We start from the raw sequence: 14,218 nt of genomic DNA, 5'->3' as shown, positions 1-14,218 counted from the left end.
ACAGTCTAATATATAAAGACCCTTCCCATTTCAAAACTGGCTTTAGCTAAAGCCTGTGACATACAGAGGGATTGTGCCACAGTCACCTGAAAGTTACACATTACAACTTCAGCAAGCATATCCAGTTGCTGCAACTGTTTAACTGAAGCCCCAGAATGACAAACTTTGCCCTACCATGGTAAAATATTGATGCTGGTTCACAGTCAGTTTGGCAAGTTTGTCTGGTTCTGCTTCATAAATTAGGATACTTCTACCATAATCAGCAATGTAAAACCTGCTCCTGCATACTACAGGTCTGCTATAACTACTAAGAGGTAACAAGTACAACTAAATCAAACAGGAAGCTATAAGTGCAGACCCCATGGCCCTAGTTGTTACTTAAGGGCCACACAATGATAAAAATGACCCATAGGTCAAGTAGCTTATTTACCTACCTGTACTAGATTTCCTTTCAAATTCGTCAGCTGACACTGGTTGACATCCTGTGACTCTCCGTTTTAAATTAAATCGATGCCAATCAAGTTTGTAATGCTCTACCTAAAAATATAGATAGGTTTTAAAAAAGGAAAATGCAGTTATCAGTGCAAATCAGTACAAAAAGTATCATCTAATGAACACAGGAACATTTCCCTTAGTTTCCCTGATTTTCAATTATCTGAAGTTTTAACCATATGAAACAAACCAGTCCAAATTACACTATCAAAATTTTACAAAAATACATACTTTGCAGAGGAAAAAACTGAAAGTTCGTCTGCTGAATCCTACACTAAGGCACCGTACGAGCATATCCACTCATGCATGAATCATGCCATCCCAAATAGAACCAAGACACTCTCCTCCAAAAAAAGGAAGCCAATCTGATGGTCCCCTGCCATAAACAAAATTTACAACAAAAGGAAGAAACTGTTGCAGAAAAGACGAAAATTACAGGATGCAAAAAACTCCCTTATCAGACTTGATAAGAAGCTGAGATCCCTTATAAAATACTCCAAAGCTAGTTTTGAAAATAAAATTGCCAAAGATTCCAAAGACAACCACACGGCATTATATAGTTATGTCAAGAATCTAAATGGCAATGCTCACATCTGCTCTGAGATACAACAGAATGGGATTAAATATACTGATCCCAAGGATATTGCCAATATCCTGGCAGATCGATTCAGTGCCAACTTCACCCCCCCCTCACTCCCTAAAGGGCCCATCTTAATACAGAAAGACTGCCAATTTCCGGTAATAACAGCCACACAGGTAAAAAACGCACTCTCCAAAGCTAAGAATACAGCATCCATGAGACCAGATGACATCCTGGGCTGTGGTACATGAACTACAAAATGAACTGGCACCTCACCTAAGTGTCATGTTTAATCATAGCCTCACCTCAGGCTTTGAGCCCACTGAGTGGTGCACAGCTACAGTTATCCCACTCCACAAGGCGGGATCCACCTTGGATCCAGGGAACTACTGCCCCATCAGTCTGACGAGCCTGATCTGTAAGGCCATGGAATGTATTATCATGGAACTTATAAACAAGCACATTGGCAACCATCAAATACTGGACCCCACCCAGGCTGATCTTGTCTCCTGAATCTGATTGGACTTCTTCGAATCAGTTTCCAGAGCTGTGGACGAGGGTAAGGCAGTCCACACAGCCTATCTGGACCTTGCCCAGGTCTTCGACACCATCCCCCACTCTGGAATCATAGATAAACTTACTAAGCTGGGCATTAATCCCTACATCACTCGATGGGTTGCCAGCTGGCTTACTGACAGAACCCACACCGTAAAAGTAGCCGACTCCAAATTCAGCTCCAGACAAGTGACAAGTAGAGTACCTCAGGGTTCAGTCCTGGGACTGCTCTTGTTTGGCACCTACTTCTCTGAAGTACAGGCCAACACTAAGGGACTCTGGCTAACAAAGTTCACAGATGACTGCAAACTGAGAGCCATTACTGAATCCCCAAATGATGTGGATATTCTACAAAAGGGCCTTACAGAAACAGATGCTTGGTGCAAGAGCCATGGGCTCAAGCTCAGTGCCAAGAAATGTATAGTTATCCCCTTTGGGAAAAAACATGTACCCGTGAATTACCACATAGGTGGCAGTACACTAAACACCGAAAGTGTGATAAGAGAGTTAGGGACACAGGTGGACAGTGGTCTCACCTTCGATAACCACATCACCACAACAGTTAGGAAATCCTTCTATGTGGCACACCTCATCACTAAGGGCTTTTCATCCAGAAAAAAGGAGGTCATTGTCCCACTGTACTCATCCCTCATTAGACCCATTGTAGAATACAACGCCCCATTTAGAATGTACCTCTCAAGACATCTGCAACAACTAGAAAGGCTGCACAAATAACTCACTAAAAGAATCAGAGACCTAAAGCAGATGCCCTATGCTGACCGTCTAAAAAAACTCCAGCTATACTTTGTCGCATATCTTCTACTCAGAGGCGATCTCTGCTTAACATACAAGGCCATGTCAAACCCAGAGCTGTTGGACATGCTACACTTAAAGAAATCCCAATGCCTCAGTCATCACAATGAACAAAACATGCTGGAGGGATAGGTTCCTGACCCAGAGACTCCCCAGACTCTGGAATAGACTGCCCATACATGTCAAGCAGAGCGCCTCTTTGGCCCTCTTCAAAAGGAACCTTGACGATTGGATGGGAGATAGGAAATTCACCCTGGGGATCACGTCAGTCATCCTGCTAGACAGGGGTCCAGGGAAGTAAATATTGTGGGAAGAAATAGCCAGGGAATTGTTATGGCTAGGCTTGTATAGGCCCTAGGGCCAATAGCCTAGTACCAACCTATGAACCTATAAGAAGGCCCCCTGCAGTCCCTTTACCCAATATCCCCATTTCTTAAATAAGTTATCTGCAGTGTTGCACAACCACTGAAAAACACACACACACACACACACACACACACACACACACACACACACACACACACACACACACTCACTCTCTCTCTCTCTGCATCATTACCAGCAGGCAGCTAGAACAGACTCCAGCAATAATTTCCTGTGTTGAAACCATATCAGGTATACACTCACAATGGAGGATAAAGTATAGGAACAACATTAGCTTTAGTAGACAAACGGGTAATTATACATTTGTGATGGCCATTTATTAAATGCATGCATCTCTACAGTTTCTATGGTGGAACATGCAATATCATTCAGATTCTAGCTCTTCCTCTTCACTTTTCTTTCTCCGGATTTCATTTCATCCAGGGGATTTTCAACACCAGTCCTCTTTCTTTGTCTGGAGTTCCAATCTCTTTAGTAACTGCAGAGGATTTCTCAACAGTGGCCCTGCATTCTCTCATGTGCTACCCACAGTTAATATTAATCAAATCCTCAAGGGATAGATCTATGTCATTTTACCAAAGCTACAAACATACTCCATACATCCTGCAACAATTATCTATTATTGAATTGTGATAGTCGGGAGACAAACTATAGTTGGGTGTGGTAAGTCAAATTTTACCCATGGTGAAAGGTGTTTTTAGGCTATACCCTCATGACCTAACTAGAGTCTCCAGATAATGGGTAGAATGTGGCCTTCCCAAAACCAGCTACCCTTTATTGCTACTATACAATTTTTATGCTGTTTTCAGCACGCATGCACACACGTTTACAGGTTGTATTTTTTGTTAGTGTGTACTGATGCATTGCATTTTTTTATTAACTTTACTACACTGTAATATGCATTTTAAAATTTTGCAGCTACTATGAAATAAGAAAAATGTAAAACACATGGCCTCCGTGGCACATGGGAATGATGACCTGAATGCGACTCTGGTTCCCTTAGTGTCCAGGATACAGCAGAAGTAAACAAGGGAAAGAGAAGAATGAAAAGAGAGTGTCTGTTCACCTGTCCCTGAGAACATGGTTGAGGTGCGTTTCTGGGGTCTCCTGTTAATGAATCCTTGTGCAGACTGGAGATCTAATGGAAGCCATGTGCCTACTAGGAGGGCTGGGCTGCCTGAAGGTGTCAAGTCATTAGGGTAAGGAAGTGACATTGCGATGCTGCATCCAATGCTAAACCTCGTATTGCTTCAAAAAGATGAAGGTAAAGACAAACAGTAAAAATTCCCTGATGGCTACATGATGGACAGTCCACAATCACCTGTCACAAAGACAGTACCAAAGCAATCAGCCAAATGGTCAGTACTTGCAGGAGTGGAAAAATAAATACAGAGCATACAGCATGTAGCATACTGCTCCATGTCTTTTACTCTAACTGTAATATATGCATGCATGCAGACCCTGGTAAGGAAATGTAAGTTCAAAAAATCAGACATACCAAATTCAATGCACTCCTTCCCCAATAATAATAAAGCATATAAAGACAAAGCATTCCTGACAAAGACTACCCTTCCTTAGTCTAGTTCATCATCCCAATTGTTTTGCACAGATCCCAAGTTCAATTCTAATAAGCACATCTAAAATTAAAATCACATATATCAGACCAAAATGTAACCACGTCTCCCCTCACTCTTTGATAAGAAAGACAAAGCAGGTCTGACTTTTTTAACCGTATTTCATGTGGAGGTCAAAAGACTGAAAAAAACCCCACTGTTTTCTCATTTTCTTTTAACTCTTTCACTTTTATTAATAAAACTCTTAGTGAGGAACCATGCTGGAACAGCATATTCAACAGATGATCTTATCAAACTTCCATATTAGGAACCATAAAAAGACAGAGATTTGCTGATTAGTCATTAAAATACTATCTAAATATGTTCCCACATAACTCTGCTATGTGAAGTCTGATAGAAAACTTCCTCATAATGTTTTAAAAATTAAGTAGTTTAATAACTGCATTAGAGGATCGATGTTTATTTTTATTCTACAGCACTGATTTTTTTTTTTACTTTTTAGTGCATTATTATCTACTCCTTTTTTGCATTATTTATTCCTTGTTTTTGAGGGAAATGAAAAAATTGCATAGGACTTTATGTTGACTGTTTTTGTTTTTATTTGCTTGTTTTATATTTTTAGTAGAATTTGAATTGTGCTATATTAATGTGTATTTGTAGCTAACTGGGTGCATTTTGTGATATACTTTTTCCCCTAAATGAGGTGAGCCTTACTATCTTAGCACTGGTATATGGTTTGATATGTTTTCTAGTGATGAAAGTTTATTTATTGTGGTGTTGTACTGTTCTATTAAGCTGTGCATTAGCAGTTGTTTGCCTGTTGCACATTTAATTTTACTAAACGCACATTTTATTTATGTTTCACAACAGACAACAGTATGCTTAATTTTTGAAGTCTAGCTGTTAAAGTGGGATGTTTGTTGTATTTGCCATATTTGCATACATTTCAGCTTTTTAACTTTTTAATGGTGTCCACTTGTATTGATGATGGCTATAAAGGGTGGTAATCATATTGATTCAATTTTTGTACACTAACTGGACTGTACTTTTAATTTTCCCCCAGATGTATATAATTTTATTTGAATTATGTTTTGAATCTTGTCATTAGACTGCTTCAGGAAGACCACACAGACTCATTTCTTACTGTCCAATCTACTCTACAATGAGGCACAATTTCTGCCTTAGATGTCAACATATACTGATAAATGTGTCTCTTTCACATTGGTATGGTTATGAGTTGTACTTTTCCACAGTATCCCTAGGGAAAGTAAATGAGGACAGTAATCCTCCAGGCAGTACCATTCCAGTCAAATGGAAGCTCCAATGGCTATGTCTGGAAAGTATTCAGCACTTGAACAAGAATAAACATCAGCAAATCAATGACATTATGTTGAAACTCTAACAAGAAACTACCATTTTCTGAAATAATTCTTAATCACTTTGTAATCCAGAAGTATGTTCCTTCTAAAGTCAGAGACATCTCATAGGTTCATAGGTAGGTACTTGGCTATCGGCCCTAGGGCCTATACAAGCCTAGCCATAATGATTCCCTGGCTATTGCTTCCCATAAATATTTACTTTCCTGGACCCCTGTCTAGCAAGGCTACTGCTGTGATCCCCGGAGTGAATTTCCCATCTCCCATTCAATCGTCAAGGTTCCTCTTGAAGAGGGGCATTGAGGCGCTCTGCCCGACATGTATGGGCAGCCTATTCCAGAGCATGGGGAGTGTCTGGGTCAGGAACCTATCCCTCCAGCATGTTCTATTCATCGTGATGACAAGGTTAAAATCTCTGGAGTATGTGGCTCGGAGGGATTGGGATTTCTTTAAGTGTAGCATGTCCAACAACTCTGGGTTTGACTTGGCCTTGTATGTTAGGCAGAGATCGCCTCTGAGTAGGCGATATGCGACAGAGTATAGCTGGAGTTTCTTTAGACGGTCAGCATAAGGGATCTGCTTTAGGTCTGTGATTCTTTTTGTGAAGTATTTCTGCGGCCTTTCTAGTTGTTGCAGATGTCTTGTGAGGTACATACCAAATGGGGCATTGTATTCTATAATGGGTCTAATGAGTGATCTCAACCTGATCTACACCCAAAAATGAACACAGGTCTACCCAAAGGTATAGAAAGGCTTCTCTCAATCAGTGGAAAGGCTGAAAATTTACCAGGGGTACCAGCCCAAGTCTGGGATTGAATAGGGACCCGAGAAGCTGAAGGGCAGTCTGGGATAAGTAGGCCTAAACAGCCAGTGGACAGCCAGTATATCACATGGGAAGGTCACAGATTTTGTGAAACAATGCTGTTCTCTAGCGAAGTCTGATTAGCAGCATTAGTGTATAGCCATGTGCACCCGCAGAAAGAATGGAAGGCAGTTAGTAATGTGCCAAAGATGAAAATGCTCATGGGTGCATGTATATGTCAGTGCACACCCCTCCCCTTGAGGTTGTTTAGGGAACATAAAAAAAATCCTCGCAGTCAGGAGTAAATGCTGGATTGTTGGGATGCCTTAATATCTCCTTTTACCCCCAAAGATGGTTTGAATGTTTTCCAGGTCTGAGCCACGATGGTGGCATCAGTCCTAGGGAGCAAGTCACTTGGCCAAATGGGAAATGGGGGGAAGTAGAAGCACCGATCTATGCTGATGGTCATCCTGATCAAAGAGGCCAAAACATATTTAAACAGAAATGTAATCTCAAGTGCCCTAGTCTAGGCTATAGTAATACAGAGCCTTAAACAATGGTCAAAACTAGCAAGGTATTGAAATAGATACTCAAATCCTCCTCTTAGTTAGCCGAATATATCAAGAAATCTGCAAATAATGCCAATTTATATTCCATTCCCCCCATCTATAAGCCACTAGTAGAGAAAGAATAATATACTGTGCAAGATGCACCAAGTAGAAAGCAAATAAAAGTATCATAGGGCAACCCAGCCTTTTGGTATCCCTCACCAGCAGTAACCTAGAAATAAATCATGCTGCATCCCTGTTCTAGTTAGAGCACCTTCATATATTTTTGTAACATACTATCAAACTTCTGAATGAAGCCAAAGGCTTGCAACTCTTGCAAAAGTTATCCCCAAAACATTTGTTGAATGCCTTTCTTCATCTAAACCTGGTATCCCTAAGGGGAAGGCTGACCTAGAAGCTTCCAGTATTAGAAAAATAATTTAAGGATATTACTAAATGTTTGCATCTCCTTAATAAATTAACACTGGTCATGACCAAAAATCCCAGGGATGATCCAAGGCAGACAAAAAGGATATGAAAAGCTTATAGTCATGAGTTAAGCCAGATATAGGGTAATGGGAGGTTTTATAGTATTTATTTTTAATTGTTAACTGGGTAGGTGGGCTTGCCCAAAGGCCCTTTTCAGGTATGACATGGGCTCAAGAAAACAATATAGACAGAAAACAAAAGTCAGTAATTACAAGCTTAAAATGTTACAATTAGTCTGTACATTTAATAAGCACATTTGACTTTTCAAAGTACAAAGGCTAAGAAGCCTACAAACACAAAACGTCGGTTCATATCAAAATATAATTGTCATATACTGAGTACATCAATAAATAGTGTTCCAAAGGCTGACTGCTCTACTGAGTACACAGTCATTACAATATGCAGGCTATCATGTAGGTTAACATACATGTAGTGTGTCAATTTGTACCAGGGTTACACACAATCTATGAAAAATCTGCTGTTATATTCAGCAATAAGGTGTTCCTTTAGATTTTCCTGAAACTTAGAGTTGCTTCTTTTTTAATTTTAGGGGTAGATTATCACAGCTACAGGGGTAACATTAAGAATGTTTTTTTTCCAGGTAGCAATGTTATTTCTGTGCTACGCGGATTTACATTTTACAGTTTTCAAGTAAAAGGAATACATGGTTATTGAGTACTAGACTTTTACATTAAGAATTGCTCTTCTTGTTGCCAGTAGTGATGCGCTATCTTAGTAAATATGTTTGATCAAAACCCAGTAGAATCACCTTACTATACTAAGTATAAGGTGCTCAACAGAACAACACTTATTAATTAAAATGAGCCAGGCACTAAAGTATTACCAGCAAATACAACTGGAGGCTACAGATATTAATGCATTCAGTTACAGGGCAAGAAATTGCCTTTTAGAAGGTAGTTTAGGCAGGTTAACAATCCTCTAGGCTCATCTATAAAAAATATTCACACCACAGAACAGAATAAAGACTGGGAAAAGATATTACGGAAACAATAGAAGGTTTATAAAAAGGTTTAGAGTCAGTATGCAAACTTGAACCATAAAAAAAAATGTATACCTGTGAAATGTTTTGAATTTTGAAAGAGAGAAAAGTATGAAAAAAAAGGACTTCATCTGAGATGTGTATACATACAAGTAGTTAAATAAAAATATTTCTGTCAAAACCAAGAGTGCCTCTCCCTTTCCCACCAAGGGCACTCCAACTCCAGAGGACATGTCTAAATCATGGTCCATGGTGGCTCTAAGGACTATAGCAGAAGAAGCCAAGGAAAAAGATGAATGGTCTGAGGAAACAGAAATGTGCACAGAAGACTCACTCACCTGTGGCTGAGACCGTTTATTAGCCTACCATGGTGGCAAGGGTTGTTTAGTAATTTTCTTCTTTTTGTGACTGGAAGAAGGAAGTACTGAGGAACTGGTACGTTGTTCTACAATGAAGCAGTAAAGGAAGCCTGATTCCTGGGACGCCTGGCGGCAGCAGCAGCAGTCATTACAACAGGTAAATAGTAAAAAGTAACTTTTTCCCATCAAAAAACAACACAGTAAAATATACTTTATACACTTTCTCCATCCCATAAAAGTAAAATAACACAGATTTTACTATAGAAAAAAGTATTTTTATCTTAAACAACTTTTTTTCCACAAGTAAAAAGTAAATATCTTGTTTAAAAGTTACTAAAAGTGACATGGCAGTCAATAAAAACAAAATTTTCTTGCTTAAAATTAATATTTTCATAGAAAAAGTTCAGATTTTGTCATAAAAGTAGACGTGGAATGTTTTTTTTTCCTCAAAGGGAACTGCCCAGCAATGGAAAGAGTTAGCTGACCATCGATCCTTGAAAGCGTGCAACAGGAGTGCTCTTATGTGGCAGGAAATCTCTGAAAAGCTTGGTGCCCACACCTGTCTTTTTAGTCAGCTCAGCTCGAGATGACTGATGGTTTGGGTGCATGAAAGGTGTCCTAAAGCTATGCAGTGATCCTAATGTTGAACATTACAATTAACATCAGTAAAATTACCTTTATGGGAACAGACTGGCAGCACCACTGAAAACAGAGGCAAAGAAATATATCTTTTTAAGACGATCGATGCAACAGTAGAAATTTTCTTCTTCAGAAAGAGCTATAGCCATAGGAATACAGCAGCTGAGAGTCTCATGATGAAAAGAAAAGATCATATGTTATGTTATAAATACAAAACCCTTTAGAATAGAACAAAGTAGGACATAACCAGGAAAGAAGTTCAGGAAATGGGATGGAAAAATAATTTAGCAATTTTATTATGAAATAAGTTAGAAGATCTGAAAGCGAAAATACATCAGGCACTGAGGGCAACACTGAATAACAACACACAGATAAAATATCTTCACACAGGTCAGAAGAATGATAAAAAAGGACAAACAATGAGGGAATAAACAACAGCACTGAATATTAGTAGTAGTAATAATTAATATGTAGTGCATGGAGCGTGCTGATTACACTCTGATATTTGGAAAAAGACCAACTAGTTAAGTGCCAGAATTGTGAGCGACACATCGGGTCCAACGCTAGGCAGTAAAATCTGCCTGTACCGACTAGCAAATGACAGCAGTGGAACAAAACATTTGTTTCTGTCTGCTATTCATACCCTTAACATGTCCCCAACTTCTTGTAAGCTTGAGAGTTGCTACAATAACAGAATGTGTATTTGCTTGCATAATCTGAAGAATGCAAATGCTGAAACTCAAATATGTCATTATATTGTGACTTCAGTCCTCAATGATTTGTCTGAAAAACACATATTTTATGAGGATCAGACCAAAAATTATGAAGCAATAATATGGATGTTGTAAACATAAACTGCATTACAATACCTCTCTGACAGAACTTGCCAAGTCTTTTATGGCTTCGAAAGGCAGGAAAACACTTGCCGATTTTTTCCCCTTTAACTAGTAATTATGATCACTTCACTGATCATAACCTCTTATAGGTAGATTTCTTGGCTTCACTCTCGAGGTGAGTTTCTTGGCATCCATGTCTTGAATATGCGGGTTATGATTGGCAAACTGATCATAACCAAATACGAGAATAATGATAACAAAACCTATTTTCAGATTCTGAAAATTGCTTGAAAAAATTTGTTAACATGATTATAAGTCTACTTGAGAATGACAGTGAGGAAGGAGAAAAATATGAATGTGAATTTAGTTCAAGACATACACTATTATCTATCTATTATCTAATTCTGAATAGATGAATTATGAAGAGTTATTAATTGTGAAGATATGCAATATTCCAAAATCAAGCGACTTATTAGGTGTGGCATGGCGTCAGACAAAACCTTAGATTACACTGAATAAATAATCACTGTTATTTGCACTGTATAAAGTATGTCTTAAGAGAGATGGTGTTATTTATCTTATTAATTATACGTATAAGCACTTTTTCCACAGTTCTGTAAATACCTCAATAAATAAGCAATAAGAAAGGAATTTGCTGTATTATGACTTCTAAGATATTAATTTTTTTTTTTAAACTTTAGAAAAAAAATAATAGTGGGTTTGTGTGCAATACAATATATTGCAGTATTAAAATGAAAGAACTGAACATATTGTAAATAAAACTTTTTATTGATAGAATTGTGGTTGCATCTTTTTAACAGCATTCACAAGATATTTACATTTGCTTGGTTTATGCTTTTTAATTTTATTTTTCTAAAATGTTCTGGAATGTAAGAATGTGTGCAGAAGGGAAGATATTTCACAACTCAGAGGTGTTAATGCCTAAACAATTACCTACAGAACTTACAACCAGTTTAGTCTGAATAACAGGAATTTGAGTGGGAACAGTAACAAGTAATAAGAAAAAATACTTTACATGGGGAAGGTAGTATTAGGGACATAGACATAAATAATTCTACTCTGATCAGACTTTTAAGTTGAGACAGAAAAGGTTTTGGATAAGTAACTAGATTAATAACAGCATGCCAAATAAGTATGTAGTATCCATCCATCCATCTATCCTCAACCCCTTTATCCCATTTTGCACATGAGGTTGGGGGTGTCACTTTAACAGTGTCAATCATCTTGAGCCAAGGTTTCACAATCTTGCACTTATAGCCAATTTAGAATGTCCAATCCACCTACTGCATGTCCTCTGAATGTGGGAGGAAACCGGAGCACCTAGAGGACATGCAAACTCTGTACAGAAGAATCTAAACTGAGAACCTCTTGCTGTGAGGCAACAACGCGGCTGCCCCTCTGTAGTATATATTGTCAAAAATAGTAGTATATATTGTCAAAAACAGGTAGAACTCCAAGTACTACTTTTCATCATTAGAGACACGAAAATACAACTGCATAAACTTTTACTTGATGTTGTACCTACAAGCACAGATTTTGGAACACATACAGTGAGAAAACAGTGAGAAAGAAAAATGGACACAGTCTCTTACTGTTTTTTAGCAAATGATTCTGTGCTTATACGTGTCTTTACTGTTACCCTGCAATCAGCAAATACTCCCAAAAGTACCTTATATTCGGTTTGGCAACTTCTAGATTTTCTTGAGATTTGCAGTAGCAACAGTGTTATTCTCAACACAAAAGGCAAGCTTTTAACATTTCTACTAGTTTCTGTTTGAAACCTTTATACTCTAAATATCATCCAGAAGGTTCTCTGGCAGCACTGATTAGATGCAAGGGTAGTTAGTAGGCTTGCAGTTTATGAGACCATTAAGAAGCCTAGCCCAAACTTCACATTGCTCCAAAGTACTGTCTGCTTAAATTACTTGTTCATATTCACCGAGTCAGAAAACAAAGGCTGAGAGAATCAAATTCCCACAAGAAATAACCTGTTAACAGCCTTAATGCTCTGAGCTAACTGTAAGACTAACAACATTGTCGGCAGGCCTCAGGCTTGTATGCATGTGTGTTAGACTCCAGTGCACACGTGCTATCATACCTGCCCAACTTCATTTAAAGAGGTCAATTTTTTTTTAAGGCAATACTGGCCAAATATACTCCAGAAGCTCAGGATCCATACAATGGCAGTCACAGAGCAATCCGTGTGCACTGTTAAACTTAAGTTACATAGCTGGATTCACTGTGAATAAATTAAATTTAAATTTGAATAACAACAACAATGAGAATAGGGAAGGTTAGGGTACCAGTGTCATGTTACCTGGATGGTAACTATATTAAAAGGCTGAGCAGTGGAATGATTTTGGAGTTGAAATTCAGGACATAAGAAGACCAAAAGCAAATCATAACTAAGAATACTAAGACTTAGATTTGCTGTAAGAAGAAATCCAAGAATATTGTTTTCCCTTTACAATGCTGTTGTAAGTCCTCTTTTAAAATATGGTAATCCTGTTCCTAGGAAATGAGGAACAAACTGAAGGAGGTGCAAAAAAAAAATATATATATATATATATATATATATATATATATATATATATATATATATATGGGAGTTAGAATATATTTTTAGGGGGTGGGTGGGGGCACCCCCCCTTGGGGGGGGTGTGGGGAAGCCCAAAAGAAAAAATATGTCGATTATATGATGTAATGATTTGACTGGGTGGGGCACAGCCCCCTTGGGGAGAGTGGAAGCCCCCCCCCAAATAAAAACTTGTCCCAAATGAAATGTATATATATATATATATATATATATATATATATATATATATATATATATATATATATATATACCAAAAGAGCTGTGGGCTTAAAAGGAATGCCCTATAATGGACAGCTGAGGCTCTTCTTATGTTACAGATGAGATGACTGAGAGGTAAGCTGATCTTGACAAAGACCAATGAAGGATGAATTCTTCCTTAGAAAGTGTGGGCTTACAATGGCAAATCATGGAAAGAATATTATAGGAAAAAACAGTAAGTTATGGACAGTTTTAGATCACCTAAGAGGAAAACATGGTTAAGTCTAACAATAATTAAAGAAGGAATAAGCCTCCAATTTATGTACAAGCATCCGCAATAAAGACATTTAAAGTACTTCTTGATAACCATGGGATAGCATTTTAGGTCAAGTAATAGAGAAGCCTCTTGCGGATTTCTTAGCCTGACTTTGTGATACGACACAAAACCCAAGAATACGATTTCAACCAAAATAAGCTAATTATGCTTTAAAATAATGTTTGACTAATCCAATACACTATACTTGATAGTGGGAAATAACAGACAAGCATATGACTAGTTATTATCACTTCTAAAGTGGTTGTGAAAGCAATGTAATTGACTTTTTTTTTCTCTGTAAAACTGCCTATTACTCTTCAGTGTGGGTATCAGATAAATAAATTATGTAGCCCACTGTTCAGTCTTGCATACCATTAACTGGTTTTAAAATCAGTCTGCCTTTATCAAATATATAAATTATGTAATTCACTCTTCAGTCTTACATGCAATTAATTGGTTTTAAAATCCATATGCCTTTATCAAATATATAAATTATGTAGTTCATTTTCACTCTTACAATACATGATTAACTGGTTTTAAAATCATTCTGCCTTTTCTCCCATGACTATTTGTTCTGTATTAAGGAGCTGATAATGAATGAATACATGAATGATGTAGTCCACAAGGTGTGACACGGTCT

At 37.9% G+C, this 14,218-nt stretch overlaps 1 protein-coding gene across 9 annotated transcripts in view; it reads right to left on the bottom strand.

Annotated features, from left to right (window-relative positions):
* Positions 1-14,218, bottom strand: part of ANKZF1 (ankyrin repeat and zinc finger peptidyl tRNA hydrolase 1) — a 450,598-nt gene that overhangs the window by 362,109 nt on the left and 74,271 nt on the right. For all 9 annotated transcript variants that reach the window (XM_044078230.1, XM_044078233.1, XM_044078229.1 and 6 more), the window contains one exon: positions 435-537. In XM_044078230.1, the coding sequence (XP_043934165.1) occupies positions 435-537 (103 nt within the window). The remainder of the gene's footprint in view (positions 1-434; positions 538-14,218) is intronic.

This window comes from Protopterus annectens, chromosome 7.part0, assembly GCF_019279795.1.
Source record: "Protopterus annectens isolate FY-2018-M chromosome 7.part0, PAN1.0, whole genome shotgun sequence".
NCBI lineage: Eukaryota > Metazoa > Chordata > Ceratodontiformes > Protopteridae > Protopterus > Protopterus annectens.
This window is presented reverse-complemented; position numbering and strand designations above follow the sequence as displayed.